We start from the raw sequence: 21,611 nt of genomic DNA, 5'->3' as shown, positions 1-21,611 counted from the left end.
TAATAATTTGCTGGTGGTCCCCGGCCTGAAGAATGTGCGGCTGACCTCAACAAGGGCCAGGGCTTTTTCGGCCCTGGCCCCGGCCTGGTGGAATAGTCTCCCTGGTGACATCGGGGCCCTGTGGGATCTTAAGGAGTTCCGCAGGGCCTGTAAAAGGGAACTATTCCGCCAGCCCTATAGCCCACCGTCACTGGCCTCCCCTGGCTTCTCCCTTCCCCCACTTGCTCCTGACGACAGTGTGTGTGTGTGTGTGTGTGTGTGATCTGTTGAAATCCTGATGCATGGTGGCATTTGGGAAATTTTAAGACCACCTGTTTATAGTTGTATTATAATGTTTTATTGATGTTAATGTTTTATGGATGACTGACATTTTTATGTCACAGGGTGACTGGGGAGGGGAAGGGAAGGGAGGGGAAGTTGATTGTAAGCCGGTTTGATTTTCCCTTAAGTGGCAGAGAAAGTCGGCACATAAAAACCAGTTCTTCTTCTTCGTCATCCTGCTTGTGGGCTTCCTGGAGGCACCTGGTTGGGCCACTGTGTGAACAGACTGCTGGACTTGCTGGGCCTTTGGCCTGATCCAGCAGGGCTGTTCTTCAGTCTATTTCAAAAGATGTAATCACCTTATTATAATACTATGGGGAACAGAAAACCACACATGCTGCTGTTCTGAGCCCTTTGCAAAATGAGCAAGATGAACCTTCACCAGATTACAAAATACATAACCGAAATCAAAACCCTTAAACCCAAACTGCATATATGACTTTGCCATTAATCATAGAGATTATTAATTAATCAAAAACATTCATTAATAAGTCAATTCAGTTTGTTGAATAATCAGTCTATCAAATTATTCTTTGGTTCCTTTGGTAAATTAGACTTATCAGCTTGTTCATTATTAGTAACAATAAGTGTTTGGTAGCACAATAAAAGAAATATCACTATTCACTCAGTTCCATATGTAAATTAGGGAGGACCATAATCCCTTCAGTTATTACCTTGATCTTTTGCAATGTACTTATCCAGCATCAGTCAATTTCAGTTCATGGTATCAATGTATTAAATTAGGCAATTAAGATCACAGTCTTGAAGAACAGGGGGGAGGGGCATCGCTTCACTCTTCTGCAGCGTTAAAAACTTACCAGTGCTCCTTTTCCTATTTGCTGTCGCTTTAGTTAAAGGGTAAAAAGATAACGGCCCTAGTCCTGCCGCCCCACGACGAGTGGTGTCCTTGGTGGTTGCGCCTGGTGCAGCTGCTGCCACACGTGCCAGAATCTGGCTAAGGTGATGGTCGGCGCTTTTGAAGCGGGGGTGGCTTGGAATGCCCTGTCCAAACTGGCCCCACAGTGACACCTGTACTGAAGCTGTTCCGAAGAATGTTGTTTGCTTTATTTCTCAGAAATATTATTACATTGTTTATGCCTTGCAGATTAGAAAATTAAAAGCACAACTGGAAGAAAAGCAGACCAGTAAAACTGATAATTTACATTTAAAAGATGGAATAATAGAAAATGGCACAGAAACACATGTGATTGATCTTCAAAGTAAGGTTCCTTTCTTATTCAATGTTCTGTATTGTTTTTACCATTGGCACAATTACTATATCAAATAACCTGATATTTATCATGAAGATTAGAATTGGCTCTCTGGGCTGCTCTAGCCATTTCTTTCAAGTTGCCGCCGGCCCGGCTCAGGTAAAGCAAAAACTCCTCCTCCCCTGAGATGTCAATGACTCTTTGCTGCTTGAGCAGGCCAGTTGCAAATTAATTAGAGATGGTAATTCTTGCATTATATGGAATCAAGTGGATAGTCTTCTGTTTTCAAGCAGATGTGAGCAGGAATTCTCACGGTATGGTCAAAGATGACTGACACAAAGTAATAGGATTGACATCATGGTGGCAGTATGCATACGTACTTGGAAATATGACGTTAATTTTCAGATAATTAGTCAGGTGTCATTGGTGTGTCCTAAGAATGAGAAGGTCACGTCGGAAGGTTTCTAGCAGCGAGTGTTCACTGCAGTGCAGCAAAAGGGCTCAGGTTTCACTTTGAATCATAGAATCATAGAGTTGGAAGGGGCCACCAGGGTCATCTAGTCCAACCCCCTGCCCAATGCAGGAAATTAACAACTACCTCCCCCTACATCCCCAGTGACCCCAACCCTTCCCCCACCATGCAGGATCCCACAATCAAAGCACTCCCGACAGATGGCCATCCAGCCTCTGCTTAAAGACCTCCAAGAAGATGTGAGATGGCGCGTGATCCCACAGGCACAAGTTCCGTGGTGGTCCCTCTAGGCCTGACTTAATAACCAGTGGAGTATGAGAAACATCAGATTTATCATTGGAAAATACTGGCATTTGAACTGCCCCATATTTGCAGTGTAACTATTTTATAGTGTTATGATGTTAATGTCCGTGGATAATCTAACTAGAACCTCCTCAAGAATTGTTTTGATTGCTGTCACAACATTTTTAATTTCTCCAGGAGATGCAAATAGACAAGTCAGTGACCTCAAGTTTAAACTTGCAAAGGCTGAACAAGATATTACTACACTGGAACAGAATGTAAGTTTATGGCACATTTATGGCACTCTTTTGTTGTTTCTTATCTAAAAATGCTGGGGAGGAAACCTGGTCCTAAGCATATATGGTATCAAGCAGTTCCTCCTAAAACTCAAAATGGAACAGACTTTGGTTTCAATTCCAAATATATTTACTTGGATTTAAAATGCATTTTTTAGAATATGAAAAAGTCATTGTTGGCATATGGCTTATTCCTACTGCTCTCCAGTAGTGGAACTTTTATTGGTGGGTTGTCATGAGGCTGGCGATGGCTGCTATAGGGCACATGGATCTAAAAGGGCAATGTGACTTCTGGATTATCCAGAGGCACGTCCTGAGCAAAAAAAAAATTTGGTTGCTTAAAAAAAAATATGTTGTGAAATCCTTTTTCCACTGTGTGCAACAAGTTACTACTTATCTCGTTTTGAGCCAGGTGTTTGGCCTATTACATGCATTGGGCAGTTTGAAATTCAATACCTAAATATACAGCTTAGAAGACCGTATTCAGTCAGTGACTCTAAATATGTGTCATCAGTCAAATACACTGAAGTAATTTCCCCTGATTAGAAAGCAATTCTGGGGGGTAGATTACCTGGAAAAATACCTGTGGGTCAGGAGCATGGAACAAATTAATTCTGTCTGCTTTGTGAAGAGTTCTGCCGATACCAAGTGATGGTTACCGGGCTGCCAAAATTAGAATAAAATCACTAGGATTATTTTGTCCTAATCTTACTGTTAAGTTCCTTTCACATTAGGTAATACGTTTGGAAAGTCAAGTTACTCGCTATAAAACTGCTGCAGAAAATGCGGAAAGGACAGAGGACACACTGAAAGCAGAAAAACGTAAACTCCAAAGAGAGGTAATCCACACATTTATCTAAGTGAAACATCAATAATCAGAATTAATTATAGAAGACAAATTGCCGACTAGTTGTTGTTCCTCAGTTGACTGAATACAAAACCTGTTTCCAAGTTTCCGCCAGCTCCCAGAGCTGATACAGCACCCCTTTGTGGGAAATTTAACGTGATAAAGCAGTGATCGCTACTTATTCCCACTCCAGAATTTTTGCCCTAGAAGGGAACTGAAGATAGCTGGTTTCAACTGTCCAAGGAAGTGCTTTACTATGTCCCGATTTCCGAATAAAATTAGCCCATTAAACAAACTCTGTCAGGTTCTCTTTTTGGGGTGAGAATTGGCACAGGCTGATTGGTCACTCATTGAACTAGAAGCCAGATGCTTTGGATTCATTTCCTGACTTAAGTAATCCACGTTGTCTTCTGTCTTAAAAACAGACAGCTTCACAGGGCTGTTACAAGGGTGGATGAGCTACTGAGGTCTCTGTACCCATTTAAATATAATTTCTTTTCCAATTGATTTTCAGCTTCGTTCAGCATTGGATAAAACAGAAGAGCTGGAAGTGAGTAATGGTCATCTCCTTAAAAGGCTTGAAAAGATGAAAGCCAATCGAAGCGTTTTACTTTCTCAGCAATAGATGCCCCCTTGCACTGGAGACCACTGGACTCAACGACAGCTGTGCTGCAGAGGCTCATGTTTGTGGCTGGGATGTTCTGTTTTGTCTCGACAAACAGCGAACATTTGCCATGTTCTGCCAGACTGAGGTTCTACCTACGCAGATTCAAAACCGCTGCACTATATGCATAAACCTAGCCGCTTCCAGCGTCCACCCATGTAGGCACCCCTTCCACTCGCGAAAGGCGTGCGGGTTCAGTCCCTGCGGGCCATTTCACAAGCACACCGGGCCTCTTGTAAGCTCCTCCTCTGAAAAAACACAGCAGCTGGCTGTTGACGTTTTGGAAACGGTGGTGAAAGTATCAACGTTGAAACTGGAACTTGAATTTTCTTTATCGTTCAGTACAGGGGAAACGGATGACTTTTGGGTTTCCTCTTGGGGCCGCATCTCCAGCAATAGTGATAGCGGTAGCAGCCTCTTTGTTGACAAAGCACTGTGGAACCACAAGCCATTACGAAGCAAAACTCCTTCAGCGGAGGTCACGGAAGCGCAATACTGTCCGGGAAGCAAAAGTGACCTTAAATGACTTTGCTAATAAAAGGTAGAAGATGATTTTTTGCACCCGTTCAGTCATCATAAGACTTATTTTATTTCGAGGTCAATAGGGCAATAGCGTCACTTGAAAGAAACTTTTTATTAGTATTTAATCCTGTGTTAGGAATGGAAGGAAAGGATTTCTTTTAAGTGTAAGGTTGCAAAAAATAAATAAACCTGAAATCCTAGAGTGAGAAAGTGGTATTTAATTTCAAATTCTATTTATTGTTCACACTGGTTAATGCCAAACATAAATGTGCGAAAGGTAAACCAAGGAGCTTCCAAGATTTCAGCCCAGTGACCAACGCGCCACCCCCAGAGGGGCTCTGACCCACGGAGGTGGGGGGAGGCTGTGGTGTGGGGCAGATGCCTGGGGCGGTTCCGCAGGAGGGCTTTGGCCTGCCCCCCCCTGGGGGCAACTGGGAGGCCTGTGTGGGGCCAGGGTGGCCAAAGCTTGGGGGAATCAGCAGGGAGAGAGCTGGAGCTTCTCGTGCGGGCAGAGGGGGGACGCAGGGGGACCCCTGACTCAAGGGGGGCGTGGGGTGGGGGGGCTGCTGGTCAGGACACACGGGGGGGGAGGAAGGGAGGAGGGGGGGCGGGGGTCAGCCACAAGACCTCCCCTGACCAGGGCGGCGGCGGCGGCGGCCTCCTCTGAGCAGCCCGGCAGAGCCTCCAGGCCGCCCCCCCCCCGCCGTCGAGCGTCCGGCAGCCTCTGCCGCCCCCCCCGGGGGTGGGTGTGGGGGGGGGGGCGCGACGGCCCCGTTCCCGCGTCGTGGCAGGTTTGTCCGGCTCTTCTCTCCGAGGGGGGGGCCCTCCCCCTCCCCCTCCCCCCCCGCCCCCCAAAGGCGCCCTCCGGACAAGCCCGCGCGGCACGAAGGGTCATCGGAGGAGGCCCGCAAGGGGGGCCGGGGGTCGGGGGGGGGGGTCGGGCGGGCGAGGGGTTCCCAGCAGGAAGGGGGGCGGGCGCCCCTCTGGCCCCCCCCGACCACCCGCCGCGCGACCGAGACTGGCCGGGAGGGGAGGGGAGGGGGGCGGGCCTGCGCGGCGCCCTGGGGCCCAGAGGCCCCGCCCCCCGGCCCCTCCCTTCCGGCCTCCCCGCCCCGCCCTTCCGCCCGGCCAGGGAGGGGGTGTGGGGGGGGGCGTGGGGGGGGGAGAGTCCGGGCCCGACGGCGCTCGCGGGATGCGGCTCTCGGGCGGGATGAGGGGGGGGCTGCTGCTGACGCCCCTGCTGCTGCTGCTGCTGCTGGGTGAGTGGGGGGGGTGGAGGGGGGGTGGAGGGGGCTTCCTCCCCCCCGCGGGCGGGACCGCCGGTCAGGGCCCCCCCTCTCCCCGCTTCCCCCCGGGGGGGCCCCATCCCGCTCCGCCGCGGGGCCAGCTGGCCGCCCCCGCCCCCCCCGCCCCCCCGCCCCTCACAGCCGCCCTCGTCCGCAGGTGAGCGGGGGGGGTCCCGCCTGGGGGGGCTCCCTCTCCCCCCTCTCTCTCCCCCCCTCTCTCTCCCCCCGGCCTCCCCCCCCCCGGGCGGTTCGTCTCCAGCAGCTGCCAAACCCTGGGCGGCCCCGTGGGGGGGGGGGGCTCCCGCCGGCCCTGCAAGACCCCTTCAGGCGGGGCGGGGCGGGGGGGATGAGGGAGCCGCCGCCCCCGTCCGGGGGGCGAAAGGGGTGGGGAGAGGGGGGGTCTCTCGCCCGGGAGAGTCGCCTCGGGGGGAGGCGTTGGGGGGGGCGGAAGGACGAGGGGCGCATCTGGCTGCTGCGGCTGTTTTGCCAATGCGGGGGGGGGAGAGTGGGGGGGGCTCCTGCAGGGCTGGCTCGCGGGACCCGGGCTGCCCACTCGGCCAGCAGCAAGGACGGGGGGAGGGGGGGCACACACACACACACACGCCAGAATTCTGCACCAGCTGTGCGCGCCCCCCCCCCAGGCACGAAACACCCCCAGGTACACTTTCCTGTACTGTTGCAATATGCAAAAAGGTCACCTGGCCAGTGGCCAACGGGGCCGAGCGGCTTAGGGGGGGGGGCGGGGGAGCCAGCCCCCCAAACCAGCCCCCCTGGTTGACCGTGTAGCGGAGGTGAGCTGCAGCAGCAGGGGCTCCAGCACCCCCGGCCAAGGCGCCACGGAAAGCGGGGCACGGGAATGGCCCCACAGGTCGTGGGCATTGGCACCTGGCAGGAGGGGGGGCTGGGCTGGGCAGGTGAGGCAAGGGGGGCTGCAGCAGAGCCAGAAGAGTGGGAGGGAGGGAGGGAAGGAGGTGGGCACGCCAGCCGGGGCACGGGGGGGGGGGCAAGAGACAGGATGAGCCATGGCTGCCAGGGGGGCAGGCAGGCAGGCAGGCAGGGAGGGGTGTGGCTGAGGCCGGAGCTGCAGCGCCCAGCTTTGTTGTGCCCCCTCCTGCCCACGGGTCGTTGTCTTGTGACATCCTATGAAATCCCCCTCCGGGCCGGCTGTTCTGTTTCCTGGCCGGCTGCCCTTTCTCTTTTCCCTTCTGTCTCTGGCCAGGAGGATGCTCACCTGTGGTTGGGACAAGAACAGCATCCCAGGAGGGGGGGGGGTGGTGGTGGTATCGAAGGGCGGGGGCCAAGTACGAAGGCCCAGCCAGGTTGAGAGCGGGCAGGGGCGGGTGACACTTGGCCTTTTGCATCAGCCATGAGGAGTCGGGGCCGGGGTGGGGGGAGACAGATTTGTGGCCGGAATACAGGAGAGTTTCTGTCAATTTTTTTTATTTTTACACGTGAGACATTTTCTATTGCTCCAGAAGCACGAGAACACTGTCTGTCCAGGGAATGGCTTTAAGACGTCTTCCAATATACTCAACAGTTGGGAGCAAATTGCACCTTGCTAATAAAATTAAAATTAGAGAGCCCCGTGGTACAGAGTGTTAAGCTGCAGCACTGCAGTCAAAAGCTCTGCCCACGACCTGAGTTCGATCCCAACAAAGTCAGTTTCAGGTAGCCGGCTCCAGGTTGACGCAGCCTTTCATCCTTCCGAGGGAGGTGAAATGAGTACCCAGCTCGCTGGGGGTAAAGGGAAGATGACTGAGGAAGGCACCGGCAAACCACCCCATAAAACAAAGTCTGCCTAGTAAACGTCAGGATGTGACGTCACCCCATGGGTCAGGAATGACCCAGTGCTTGCACAGGGGACCTTTACCTTTTACGCAATAAAATTAAACAACTATATTTAGGGTTTTGTATAGTGATCAGATGGTTGGCAACTTAAAACAAGTACTGGGAATATGCCCAAAATACAGAGGAGAACACTTCCTATACAAATCAGTAAGGAGTTCAGACCAATCTTGCAATAAAATAACCTTGCTTATTGTATCCAGTATGGCCTGACCTGGACGGCCCCAGCTAGCCTGATGTCATCAGATCTCAGAAGCTAAGCAGGGTCGGCCCTGGCTGGTATGTGTTACAAGCCCTGGCTGGCAACACAATCCACTTTCTAGTCTAATTACTGAATTGGGGAGACAATTGGGAATTCCCAATATGATTTAAAAAAAAAAAAACCTGTTGGCAATCTCTCAAGATTTTTAGCAATCACATGCTGCCACAATGGTGCCCCATACAAGATTGCTGGTAATAACTTAGAGTGCTGAATTTGAGCAGTGCTGAAAAAGACTGTCCACATTTCATAAAATAAAATTTCCTCAAGAATGTAGACAGAAAGCTATTTATTTTATATTTTAAATGGATTTTCCATGTCTTAAGTGCATCAAAACGGATACCCAGATATTTATAAGAATAGACCACCTCAAACTCCATTCCCTGCAGCCTCCAAGGATCCTGTCTTTTATTTCTGAACACCATTATTTTAGATTTATTTTGACTTATGCTGTCAGTAATTAATGAATTGCTTAATTTGATTTCTTACGCCTTGCTTACTCAATAATAATAACAAGACATCATCAGCATTAAATTAACCAGCATTAAATTAACCAGATGATGGAGCCGCTACGTTCACTTTTGACAGATCATTTACCGTATATAGAGCTCAAAAAGGGCTGGAGGCCAAACGGGTCCCTTGGCCCCACTTCTTTTACCACAGGAATTCTTTCTGTTAAAAGACCCTGTTTGACCATCAAACCTGTAGAATTGTGTTTGTGTACGATACTTGAAATAAATGCAGTAATTGTCTAGAAATTGCATATATTTGTAATTTGGCCCATAGCTTTTCTCTGCTTATAGTGTCAAATGCTGACTTCAGATTTAAAAAAAAAGTCGCATATAGTCTATTTATCTTTAGGTATTTTTCAGCTAAATATGACAAAATTATCCCATTATACGTTATGGAACAGCCCTTCCTAAAATCAAACTGTTGTGGTCCCAAAATATTGCAACTATCAATCCAAGACCAGTTTAAAGTCCAAGTGTAGGGCATATAGCTTACCAAGAACAGAAGGCAATCTAATAGGCCTGTAATTCACGGGATCAGAGCAAAATCCCCTATTTTTGTAGATAGGAACAACAACTGATGACCGCCAATCTGCAGGAATTTCACCTGTTTGATCCAACTTGGTGAAAAAACCAGCCAGGACTGAGGCCCACCAAATCCAGTGACTTTTGGCCTAGTTCATCTCTGAGAGACACATCTGAAACACCTTAAGGGAGGCCCATCATCCTACACAAAAACTAACAAAGAGGATGATCACCTAAGAGATCCTAATAGCAAACCATACATTAGCTGTGGAATTGTTTTCAAATTGAGTACCTGAATTGCACCAGGGATATATCTTCCTTTCCTAGTAAACGCCCCCCCCCCCGCAAGATTGGTCCAGTTATAGGCTTAATCTTATTCATTGCAAATTTAAGCTGGGAAGAACCAAGGGGGGGGGGAAATCCCCAAATAACAAAACTTCCAAACTTGTTTGATATGAGGTTTTGCTACAACCCATTTAGAAAGTCCTAAATTGCTATTGGGAGGGGGGGCAGTATTTTAGGTGTTCTCTGTATGAATGGGTTGGCCTACTCATGCTTGTCCCAAAAATGCCTGCAGTGTCCTGGTGCTTCATGTCAAGACTTAACCCAGAGATCAGTTGTTGTTTTTGTAATGCCTCTTCCTACCAGCTATCTTGTCTCCCCCCCACCTCCCCTTTAAGACTCCAGCAGTCTTAACATAACATTTAACTAGGGTGTAACTCCCACTGAATCCGGAGGCAGCTGTTCCTGAACAAACATGCTCAGTAAACCCAGTGCATTCTAGGCCAGCAGATAGGAAGGGGCAGGTAAGTAGGGGTGGGTGTGAATGTGTGCACTCATCTGACTGCAGAGATACTGTGGTGTTTGGGAGGGGGGAGGGGGATCCTCTGTGAACACATTGACCGAAAAGCAGTCCACCGACACTGGAATGAAAAACAACAGCCAGTGGGGCGTTACTCGGCAGTAGTTCCATCAAAGAAGGGGAAGAGAGAAGATTAGTTGACCCCAAAGCATTACCCCAGAACACAGTTTGAGTGCTCTGAAGAGAAATGGCCAATTTGTTACATTGCTCTTGAAAATTAGTGAGGTTATTATGAAGGGTTTTAGCATTGTAGTGGGCATTACTCGTGTTGCCCATTTATCCTCCTTTGAGCTGAGGAACTAGATGAAGAAGTTATTGAATGAACTTTGCTGCCTTAAAATCTTCTTTTGTAATGTAATATTGTCTCTTTGTATTTCAGTAAAGTCGTTGAATAGGGAATAGAGTTGGGGACTGGGTTCTTTCAAGTGGGATTTTGTTTCTCTGCCAGATAACAGTCACCTGGGTGCTGCGTCTCCTACATTGGGGAAGATTGCACGGAGCGCGGGGGGGGGAGTGTCTTTTTTTTGGGGGGAGGGGGTTCCTTGGTAATGCTGCAGTCACATTGGAAGAGGGCCCACTGTGATGCCTTTTCCAGGGCTGGCTTGACCATCCTAGTCTGCCCTGGTAGATTCCATTCCAAGTTTCAAAATAACCTGCGGCATGTCCGTTTTTATCCAACCCCTGCTGGACCTTTCATCAGATCCAGCCTTTCCTCTGTTAGTTTTGAAAGCCAGCTGGGACTTGCTGAGGGAAAGGACTGCCGGGACCTCCCACAGCCGACGTGCCCAGCGGCCATAAAGGCACCCTTTTGGCACCCCTTGCTGTCCCGTCAGGACATTTTCTAAAATGTTGGGGGAAAGAGTAAATATTTCCTAGGATGATTTTAAAAATATTCTCCCAAATTCTCAGCTTCTCCATTGGAAAAAAATTGAAATAAGACACCGGGGGTGGGGTGTCCTGGGATTTTGTGTAGATTTCCCCCCTTTGGCCTTTCCGTCTCTGCCAGGCCTTGTTTTACTCCCATCTGTTTCTCGCTAGGTTTTATCTCACACAGTCAGTGGAAGAATCACGTGTTCAGATAAATGTGAGAACTCCCTGTTTGGCTGCTTGTCTCTCTCTGTGGTGGGGAGCAGAAAAGGGAGTGTCAGAGCCTCCCCCCCCGGCTCCAACTGTCTCTGCCGGTGCCGTTCTTGGGGGGGGGTGTTGAGGAGAGCTGCCATGTTTACAGGATCTTAGCAGCCCTTGGCATTCCATGAAACAGATCTAGGCTTAGGCTGCCTGCCACACCAGCCTCTGTTGCTCTCTGTTAGTTATAATAAATATTCTACTTTTAGTGTTCTGGCTAGATGTAGGAAGAAATTTGTTCTACCGCTACGAACCTGCAGTGGATACATTGGAGAAGATATATTTATAAATTCAGAAGGAAGAAGCTCATCTGTTGCCTTTTGCCAGCTGTTGCTCTATTTTGGCTGGGCAGCTGTCATGTGTCTTCTTGGTTTTCACGGGCTGTTTTTATATCCAGGATATCTCTAGAGGAAGTACAAAGCTGCCAGCATTCTGTGCCCAGGTCAAGAGTGCTGTTAATGATTAGCAAGTGGTATGTACCTATTGCATGCACATGTGCAACTTGGGAAATACGTCCGTTCTCCTCTGCTTCCAATCAAACAAGATATGGCTGGTATTATACACGTTATTAACCATCCTTTCCCCCCCCCCCGTACCCTATTTATTTATAGTTATCATTCTTCAGGAGTCTTTTCTCCCTTCCTAGATTGCTGGTGCAGAATCTGGTTGGCCCTGATTATGTGTAGATGGTGTCGGGATCCAGGCCTAGGTTGAGTACCTGTGGCCATTCGCCTCTTTCTTGCCTGTGTGAGCTTGTATTGTCTGAATCATTTCAGTCTGGTCTTGTAAGAGCGTCAACAGAGCGCTTCCAGTAGTTTGAAGCCTTTCCCATCCTGGCTTGGGAACCTTTGCAAGAAGTCTCATGAAGGGCTGTGAACTTCTCACTGGCCAAGGTGGAGCACTTACAGTGCTTAAGGAAGCAGGGGTATTGCAGGAGCCTCCCCCAGATGCCCATGTGTTAGCCTATTGTAGGCCAATCTCTCTGGCTCTCTTGGGATAGACAGTGGCTGAGGATGGATGCACCTGCCCTTGTCCAGTTTCAACCTGGCTTCAGGCTTTGCTTTGAGGCAAAAACGGTGAGTGGCTTCGGTGGGGGACCTCTGTTTGTGGCTAGACAAGGGAAGTGGCTCCTTGCGGGGCCGCCCGGGCCTGCAGGCCGTTTTTGATGCAGTAAGTCACTTGCCACTGTTGGAAGCATTTGAGATCTGATTGACTAAAATATTTATACACTGCTTTTCCTATTAAAATATTTATACACTGCCTTTCCTCTTGGCTCAAGGAGGCTTACAAGTAATGATTAAAACATTACAAATTAAAACCAAATAAGATTTTTTTCAAAATCCCAAATACTAGCTTCTCCGCCGTAAGTGATGTCTGCTCCATATCTTATCAAAAGCCCTGGCAAACAAAGAAGCCTTGTGGGGCACCCTGAAGATCTCCAATGACGGGGCTTAGGGAGCCCATTTCATAGAGTGGGGCCAAGATGGAGCAGTTCTGGGCTCCAGCCAATGACAGGTAGGGGAACCAGCCACCATGGGGGCAGCCTGAAGACCATCATTGGTGGGCAGGAAGATACGGGAGAATTGGGGTTGGAAGGGAAGCTCAGAGATGGCGTGTGGAGGTGTTTAAAAAAATCATTCAGGTCCAGAAGGCAATGACCGGGATTTGCGACACGAAGCCCGTGGTGGTGGGGAGGGCCACAGGGTTCTGAGCTCTCTTGTTGCTGATTGGGGGGGTCTGTTTGCCTGGGGCTGACTGCTGGCCCCAATCGCTGCTGGGTGAGCCCTTGAACTATGTAAGGCTTCTCGCCAGAGGCTCTAGCTCAAGGGCTCTTAGCGTGTGGGCCCTGTAAGAAGCTCTTACATCCTATATGTGTTGAGCTTTTTGCTTCTGCAAGCAGGGAGTCTTGTGAGGCAGTTTGGCAGGGGAGTTGTCAGGGAAGGGCAGGAAAAACTGAACTGCTCCTGCAAGGGATCGAAGCAGCGTGGCTGGCGAGGGAGCTGAGGCAGTGGCATGCAACGTCTGTGGCATGTTCCTATTCTTACCTGAGGGTAACAGCAATTACACGTGCAGCAAGTGTAAGTTGGTAGTCCTACTGGAGGAGAAGATGCAGGGCCTCGAGGCACGCTTGTCCACGCTCCGTTTTATAAGGGAAGGCGAAAAGTTCATGGACAGAATGCATGAAGCCCTCTTGAGAGGGGCAGCAGGAGGGCGAGGGCCTTGCTCCTGTGCGTTCTCGGTGGGTTCTGCAGCTTATGGGGTTCTTAGAGGCAGCTGTCTCTTTCAGGTGGTGCTCATAAGATTTCTGCTGAGTGTTTATTGTTCCACTTGTTAACTGTTCTGTGATTTATTTGTATTTTAATCTGTTACCTACCTTGGCTCCCAATTGCCTGGGCAAAAGGTGGGCCTTTACAAATATTTTAAGTGAAGAAGTAGTAAGCATTATACTTTGCTCTTCAAATAGTATTTTATCTTTACCACATGCTGTTTGTTCTGTGCTATGTAATATTTGTCATGCTCTATTTTTTAATTTTTAGCCTTATGCGGTATCATTATTTATTCATAAAATTTATATCCCTTTCTCCCCCCACAAGGGCTACCAAGGTGACTAACAAATTTAAACATGTGTAATAAAATCACATTTTTAAAACCACTTAAAACCAAACACCACAAGAACACACATTAAAACAATTTAAAAGAAAGCTAAAATACATACAAAGAAATAAAAACCACAATTAAAACATTGGGCAGGAACGAGGGATCACTGAGGGGAATGCCAGAGGGGGAAAAAAAATCTTCCACCATCTGCTGGTGGAAGACGGCGACAGAAGGGGACGGTGCGAATCTCCCGAGGGGGTTGGGGGTGGGAAGTGTTCCAGAGTTTGGCAGCCACAGCTGAGAAGGGCCCCTTCCCCAGGTCACCCACCCGCCTGATCTCAGAAGGAGGGGGCACCCAAAGCAGGGACTCCAAAGATGACTGCAATGGGTGGGTGGGTTCATAGGAAAGTCAGGGGCCTTTCAGGTATGTTGGTCCCAAACCATATAGGCTGTGTTGGTATCATTAACGCCTCTATATTTCTTTGGTTTCCCCCCTTGTTATATAGCACTCCTGGGCTTAGCCCAGGGCTAAATGCTGCTGCTGTCTCATTCCTCATATGCAAAGATCACTCAAACAAGGTTTTAATACATATTTATTATATATACCTGCAATGTCGAACTTGCATCACTGTCCATCTGCATCTAATTTCATGAAGGTGGGAAGAGACTTGCAGGTGTTGGGGGAGAGGGATTGAGCATGTATTAGTTTCTTTCAAAAGGTATACAGCGAACCAAGCAACCCTGTATTTTGTCTTTGTTTCCCCCTCCCTGTTTCAGCCCCTTGCCTAACAACGGTCAATGGATGCCATGAAGCCGTCTACGGCAGCTTCATCCAGGAATTCTGCTTCAGCAAGTTTAAATCTGACATGGGAACCCTCAGGCAGATGCTGTGGTGTGACTGGGATAAAACCTTGGGGTGAGTGTCAGATCGTCGACACCGTCTTCTCCATTGGGAATGAAAGGGGGCACAGAATTGGGTGGGCCAATGACTAAGAAACGTTGTGCCGAATCTCAAAGGAGTCCCAGAAGGCAGCCCCGCGGTCTGTGGCAGCAGTCATGGCGTCCCTCTTGTGCAAGTGGCTGCCTGCCCCGGCCTGGGTGGCCCAGGGTAGCCCCATCTCATCAGATCTTGGAAGCTAAGCAGGCTCAGCCCTGGTGAGGACTTGGATGGGAGACCACCAAGGAAGTCCAGGGCTGCTACACAGAGGCAGGCAATGGCAAACCACCTCTGAACGTCTCTTTCCTTTACTTATAGTCCTCCTTTCTCACTGAGACTCAAGGCAGATTACGGCGTTTGTGCCACTTTGGATGGTGCAAGTGGCATGGACGCCAGTGCAGGGGGGGGTCACAGTGTGCCCCCCCCTTCAGGATTGCACGGTTACTAAGAAAGGCGGGTTATAAATGAGGTAAATAAATAAGTTTATGGTTGCTTATGCATGGGAGTTTTACCTGAGGTTCGTTGCTCGCTGGACCCACACTTTCTTCTCGCGAAGCCATGCACCAGCAGTCTCCAAGGTCAAAACAAGAAGCTTGTGAGTCCCCACCCCTTGAAATGCTGCTTTGTAATTGGCTGTAGAAGTCCTGTAATTGGCTGTAGAAGTCCTGCCCCCCCCCGAAACCCAAATGCTGGGTCAACAAGCATTTTAAAAAACAAAAACAAAATGGAGCTCCCTAAAATAGAGAGCTGGGCAGACCCAGGAATTGTGAGGGCTGGCAGTGAGGTCATCTCTAATGGACGGAAAACTCGTGCATAACTCCAAGGAACAACCGAGACAGACCAGGGGCAAACGTGAGTGAAAGTACCCCCATGCATAACCGACCTATGTCTAATCAGTGTAATTTTTAGGGATGCTGAAGAGAAACTGTTCTGTGGTATAATTTGTATTTTGGATGCTCAGAACTTTAAAGAACATTGTTCTTTAAAGTGATTGTTGTCTTTGTTTTGCTGAATTGCTCCCTCATTATATTTTTAAGCCTGTGCCTAAGATATTTCAGTTGTCAGGAGTGAATGTGGAAAGTGTTGTGCAGTTCATCAGGGGGGGCAGAAATTGAGTGCAGGTTCTCTTGGTGGCAGTTCCAGAACTTGGTAATGTCTGATGTGTCAGGTGGTTGTTCCCTAACACACATCCTTTCTCTCTCTCTTTTTTTTTTTAGCTGGTATTGGGAACTTATCAACTGTACCGTCCTGGTAGCTTCAAAACTGGATTGCTACTGGCCAAACCAACTAGTGGATGAGTTCTTCCTAGCCGTTCACCAGCACTACTTCAAAGCCTGTCCTGTCTCAGGGAGGTCTTTGCGCGACCCCCCTAATACCATCCTGTGCCCGTTTGTTGTGGTTCCCGTCTTTGTCACTCTTCTCGTGACGGCGCTGGTGGTGTGGCGAAGCAAGCGCAGTGAAGGGGTTGTCTAAACCTCTCCGGTCCCTAGAAGCACTTTGCAAGGGTCTCTCGGTGTTGATGAAGAGTACCTTGGAGGTCTCCAAATCTTCCATTAAAGGAACTCTGGTTAATTCACGTTGGACCTTAAATGAGCTGTAGTGGAAGAACAGTGTTGCGATCCTGGCACCGGAATACAGGTTTTAAAAGTAATGTTTCTAAATATAGTTCAGTAGGAAAAGCCATTCTGCCACCCAGAGAAAGGTGCTGCAACTAGTTCTGTTAGAACTAGGAAATGTATCAAGAAGTAAAATGAGGGCACGGCTGTACCGTTGTGTCCTCTATAAAGCCCCTCAAATTTACTTGGCCCGCGGGTTATTCCTGGGTTATTATCTCAGCGTCTGCTGTTGTTTGACTGTTTCTTGCACCTACACATTTGCTTCATGATGTCGAGCTTTTCTTTGTGTCAGGTCATTTGGGGAAGAATACTGCGGGATATTTGGACACCGCCTCCAACAGCTGTGTGCCAGTGGTGGGACAGCCTCCGTCGTGGCAGCCTGAGCAAGTGGGTGGGGCCCGTGCTGTTGTCAAGGTAATTTTTTTTCCAGTAAGGGCAAAAGGATGGCATTACACACTTTCAATATTATATTTTTCAGTTCCAACTGCGAGCCCCATTACCAGCAGGGCAATGGCTAGAATGCCAAAAAACATGTGGTAAGATATATATAAAGTTTATGCCGCCCACCCAAAAATTCACCCCAGTGTTTCAGTTATTATGACCACCTTCTGTCCTTGGATGGGAGCTCCGCTGCTGAATGGTAGCTGGCAGAAGGGGGAGGGGGTTGGACAGGAGTTGTTGAAGTTCCCAGCACAGAGCATCGGAGCTCTTAGTTCTGCTAACGGCTTCCTTCCCTGTTCCCTGCTAGTAAGTCACACCTGAGAGCCAGCGTGGTGTAGCGGTTACAGCATCAGTCTAGGATCAGGGAAATCCAGGCTCGAATCCCCACTTGCGCCATGGAAGCCTGCTGTGTGACCTTGGGCCAGTCACACATTCTCAGCCTCGACCCTGGCAAGTATTTGGATGGGAGACCTCCAAGGGATACCAGGGTTGCTACGGGGTTGCCATGAGTCAGCTGTGACTTGACGGCAAAATAAGTCACACCTGGAGCCATAAAGCTGGGAAGGCTAAAGAGACAGAAGGAAACTCTTCATTTGGGACAGGAGGGCCATCCCAAGTGGGGGGGGGGTTATAAAAAACTTTAGACATCAGGGAGACTCTCCCCCTCTCTCCCCTCACCCCCAGTTTGGGCAGCTCTTTGCATGTGCACAAGCCATGATGACCTTTGACCAAGAGGCTCCATCTTGTCCGCAAGGCATGAGACAGTGGCGTGGAGTCCCAGCCTAGAGATTTGTGCGCTGCAATTTCAAGTAAACTTTGCCTGTCCTAAAATTCAGCATCATTGAGGGGCTATCTAGCATAGAGACAAGAGCAATCTGTGGGCTTTCCCCCTTGTCCTTGTTCACTTGCTCAGCCTGTATTGCTTGAACAGAACACATGTCTTCTTTTACTCATTTATTAAACTTTCTTACATTCTAAATGCTCTTAAGTCTGATCTCTGGAAAAACGCCACTTCTGTTTGGTCTGGACGCCTGAAGGGTGGTCCTGGGGAGGGGAGGGGGGCAAAGAGGCTCTCTGTCCCTGGAGCACATCAGCTGGAAAGGGTGGCAAAGGTGTGATTGGTCGCCCCTGTGCTAGCTGGGCAGCAGGAAGGGCAGCAGCCAGGTGGGGCTTGTACATGGCAGAGCGCCAGATGCATGACTCCGTCTTGCAGGAGATACTCCTGAGAGTCATTGGTGTCAGTTGGAGGGGATCCATTTTGTTTCTGGAACCCCGGGGTTTCTTCTGACTTCCCAGTTTTTTGTGTTTTTTTGCTTCTGCATCACACTGGCTGCTCATGTTTAGCTTATGGTCCACCCGTACCCCAAGATCTTGTTCACACACACTGGTACCCAGAAATGTATCCCCATCCTGTAAGCATGTTTCTCATTGTTGTTCCCCAGATGTAGATCTTTGCACTTATCCTTGTTGAATTGCATCTTCACATCTGCCCTCTTTTCCAGTGTGTACAGATCTCGTTGAATTGTATCACTCTGTCTTCTGGTGTGTTCTCCTCCCAATTTGGTTCCATCTGCAGATTTAATGGGCAGTCCTTCCACCCCTCATCTATATCATTTATAACAAATATTGAAAAGTACTGGGCCTAGAACCGAGCCCTGTGGCACCCACCACTGGACACCTCCCTCCATTCAGATGAAATGCCATTGACAACTACTCTTTGAGTGTGGTTCTCCAACCAATTCCCTCTCTACCTAACTATGCTAAAGTCCAGTCCGCAGTCCTCTAGTTACCCATCAGAACATAATGGGGAACCTGGTCAAAAGGCTTACTGAAATCCAGGTAAACAACATCAACAACATTCCCTCGATCCAGTAAGCTCATCTCTCAATCAAAGAAGGAAACGAGGTTGGTCTGGCAGGATCTGGTGGGGACAAATCCATGCTGACTTCCCTGGATCACCAGGTTGTCCTTCAGATGCTCAGATGCCCTTCAAAATCTGCTCCAGTATCTTCCCTGGGACAGAGATCATACTGACTGGCCTGTAGTTTCCTGGGTCATCCATCCTCCCTTTTTTGAAGACTGTGATAACATTCATACTCCTCCAGTCTTCCAGGAGGTCTTGAAGATGATGGACAAAGGGCTCTGCAAGTTCTCTAGGAAGTTCTCTGAGCCCTCTCGGGTGCACACACCGTCTGGCCCGGGAGATTTGTACTACTCCAATGCGGCCAGGTACTTCTCAACAACCTCTCGGTTCATGTCATCTGGTAGCCTGGATGTCTGCCATGCCTTGCCTACTGTCATCTCTACGTGAGCCTGTTCTCTTCTTCAGGGAAGAAACTTGAGGCAAAATAGGTACTAAGCCTTTCTGCTTTCTCTCTGTCTTTATCAGCACATCTCGTTTAGGTGTGTGATCAGTTTCTTCCTGGACACCGCACTTCATAAAAGCTTTCCATTTCTTCCTCATCAGCATCTGTAGTTGGGGCGTAAACTTGAATGATGGTTATATTGATACACTTTCCATGAAGTCTATTATTCAATCAAACTTTGCACCGTAGCCCCCTGACGGCCTGTGCTGCATCTCGCCTCACTACTAGAGCAACTCTGTTTCTTCTGTGTTTGTCATTCCCCGAGTAAAACACTTTGTAATTTTCTGGCTGAGAATGCCCTAGTCCAGTCCACTCCCAGGATTGCAATGTGTATATGTTTCATTTCTCGTGTTACGATTCCAAGCTTACCTTGATTCATACTACTCATGTTCCATGTTCTGGCTATATGCGTTGAACAACTTTTGCCTCCATTCACAGCAACAACTGAACATCCTTTCAGCTTTAATCCAGTTGCATAATTAAGAATAGCGCTTCTCGTACTTGTCCTCAACAGGTATATGTTCATTTTAAATATTAGCACGATGTTGAGTGTATGCTAGGCTTGGCTTCTGCCTTTCATTCAGTTGGGTACACATGCTTCCTGGGATCTGCTATTCTGCCTCAAGCTTCTTGATTTCTTCCATTTCATTTGCATGCTGTACTTGCTCACCATGCACGTCATGTTTGCCAAACATTGTGACAGGGTAGAACTGTACTGTGTGCAACAGTCAGGGTTGGCCCAGGGGACCCAAATGGCCCAGGAAAAGGACCAGCCCCCCCCTTCCTTTGACGCGGGCTGCTGAGCCAGCTGGTGAGAAAGGAGGCTCTGCCAGGCTCCTCGTTTGCTCTACCACACCCAGACAGGCACTGCCATGCTGGTGTTTCTCTGTGCCCCTACTCCTCAGTGGCAAAGCTGGGTGCTGCTGGGCACACTTTCTCCTCCTCACTGGGCAAAGCATGCTGGCCACACCAAGCCTGAGCTGGCAGGTGGAAAGCCAGGCCTGCTTTTGTCCAGTCATCTTTGGTGGTGGTGGTGGTGGGTGTCGGGCAGGTCAGAGTATTCTTTTTTATTGGTGCTCTATGTTGCCAGCTGCCTTTTTCCCCTTTTTTGACCTTGAGAACCTGTTTTGGGAGGTCACAGATGCAGGTCACCTTTCAGGTTGCATCTTTTCTCCGTTTCAGACCCGAGAATGCCTGTTTCTGAGGGGTTCTAGATAAACTGGTAAACGTTTCTCCTTTCTGAGCCAGAGAACCTGTTTCTTATGGTTTCTAGAATGCGAGTTGCTTTTATAAGCTTTTGCAGGTTTTAGATTGCAGGTTGCCTTTGTTGGTCCTGACACAGCCCCTTTTATTCCAGATTCTAAACTGCTTGTCTCCCTTCTGCAGCTGTCTCTATTTTTCCTTTGGGGGGCAGCCTTCTAAAATTTTGAATGAACTGCTGATGTTCTTCATGGTTCAAGTCTCTAGAAGTGAAATATTAAGAGTGGGAGTAGTGGAATTTTTTCATATGGATGTGTAATAGCTTTGTTCATACGAGCAGGGCCTTCTGCAGGTGCCAACCCGCAAATGGGCAAAAATCAACCACTGCCCGTACACGTGCCTTCTCTGTTTGGCCCCCCACCTTGTGGAACAGCCTGCCTGAGGAGGTCAGGAAGACTCCTACTCTCCTGGCTTTCCACATTGCAAAACTGCATTATTCAAGAGGACTTTCCTATGCAACAGGGCTTTTTGCACTGTACAAAAGGGTTCGCAAAATTACTTGGATAAATTATTAGGGACTGCGGTCTATGCCGCTGTGTATCGCTTTGCTGCAAGCAAGATCCTGCTGTGTAGTTGTGCATCATTTAATGTGTCATGTTAATACTTATGCTTTGCTTCAGTTCTGTTTTTAGATTTCTGGTTGTTCCTACAACCCTAATTCTATTGCATTGTTTAGTGAATGTCCCATCCTGTTGATTGTATTGACTGATATTATGTAACCTGCCTTAAGAAAGGCGGGCTATAAATAACGTATATTAATATATTTTGAACTGTGATAATATATTACTGGACATCATGATCAGAGAACTTTAGCTATAGAAAATGTGTTTTGTTTTGTATTGTTGGTTTCTTTGCCATTATTTTGTTGTTTAGATGTCCAGCGGCTCTACAAGAGGTACAGGTCACTGAAATACAAAACTGGGCATGCTTTCAAGCAATATGAAACATTAAGAATGAAGAAGGCATGATACCATAAAGGCTACTTTGCAAGTTCATTAATAATTATTAATAAACAATGCTTTGTTACTTTATGTATTTTTGTGATAAAAATGGGACAGAACTTAGCTGGTCTCTTACATAAGAAAGGCCCTGCTGGATCAGACCAAGGCCCATCAAGTCCAGCAGCCTGTTCACAGTGGCCAACCAGGTGCCTCCAGGAAGCCCACAAACAAGATTACATTATGCTTTAACCAAGTCTCCACAGATCAAAAATGGGAGACGGGCAACTCTAGTTCCTCTGGAGGAAATGGAAATGGTTGCTTTGGAAGGCAGAGTCTATGGGCCCTCTGAGATCCCTTCTTTCCTCCAACCTCACCTTCCCCGGGCCCCCACCCCCAGATATCTAGGAATGCCTTAACCTGGAGTTG

At 48.6% G+C, this 21,611-nt stretch overlaps 2 protein-coding genes across 2 annotated transcripts in view; both read left to right on the top strand.

Moving 5' to 3' along the window:
* The window catches only part of LRRFIP1 (LRR binding FLII interacting protein 1), a 96,491-nt gene extending 92,415 nt beyond the window's left edge, over positions 1 to 4,076 (top strand). Inside the window, exons 17-20 of the mRNA XM_056861244.1 lie at positions 1,427 to 1,541; positions 2,485 to 2,564; positions 3,317 to 3,421; positions 3,944 to 4,076. Coding sequence (XP_056717222.1) covers positions 1,427 to 1,541; positions 2,485 to 2,564; positions 3,317 to 3,421; positions 3,944 to 4,054 — 411 coding nt within the window. The 3' untranslated portion in view covers positions 4,055 to 4,076. The remainder of the gene's footprint in view (positions 1 to 1,426; positions 1,542 to 2,484; positions 2,565 to 3,316; positions 3,422 to 3,943) is intronic.
* Positions 4,077 to 6,757: 2,681 nt separating this feature from the next.
* On the top strand, positions 6,758 to 16,034 carry RAMP1 (receptor activity modifying protein 1). Its single transcript, XM_056861243.1, has 3 exons — positions 6,758 to 6,815; positions 14,402 to 14,540; positions 15,779 to 16,034. The coding sequence occupies exons 1-3, from the start codon at positions 6,758 to 6,760 to the stop codon at positions 16,032 to 16,034; spliced, it is 453 nt and encodes a 150-aa protein (XP_056717221.1).
* The last annotated feature ends 5,577 nt before the right edge of the window (positions 16,035 to 21,611 follow it).

This window comes from Euleptes europaea, chromosome 15, assembly GCF_029931775.1.
Source record: "Euleptes europaea isolate rEulEur1 chromosome 15, rEulEur1.hap1, whole genome shotgun sequence".
NCBI classification, from domain to species: Eukaryota; Metazoa; Chordata; class Lepidosauria; order Squamata; family Sphaerodactylidae; genus Euleptes; species Euleptes europaea.
The sequence above is the reverse complement of the archived record's forward strand: the minus strand, read 5'-3'. Positions and strand labels throughout refer to the sequence as shown.

Coding starts and splice junctions, on each gene's coding strand:
- RAMP1 (XM_056861243.1), top strand. CDS start 6,758: ATGGCCCCACAGGTCGTGGGCATTGGCACCTGGCAGGAGGGGGGGCTG. Junction 6,816..14,401: donor GGGGGGGCTGGGCTGGGCAG/GTGAGGCAAGGG, acceptor TCCCTGTTTCAG/CCCCTTGCCTAACAACGGTC. Junction 14,541..15,778: donor GACTGGGATAAAACCTTGGG/GTGAGTGTCAGA, acceptor TTTTTTTTTTAG/CTGGTATTGGGAACTTATCA.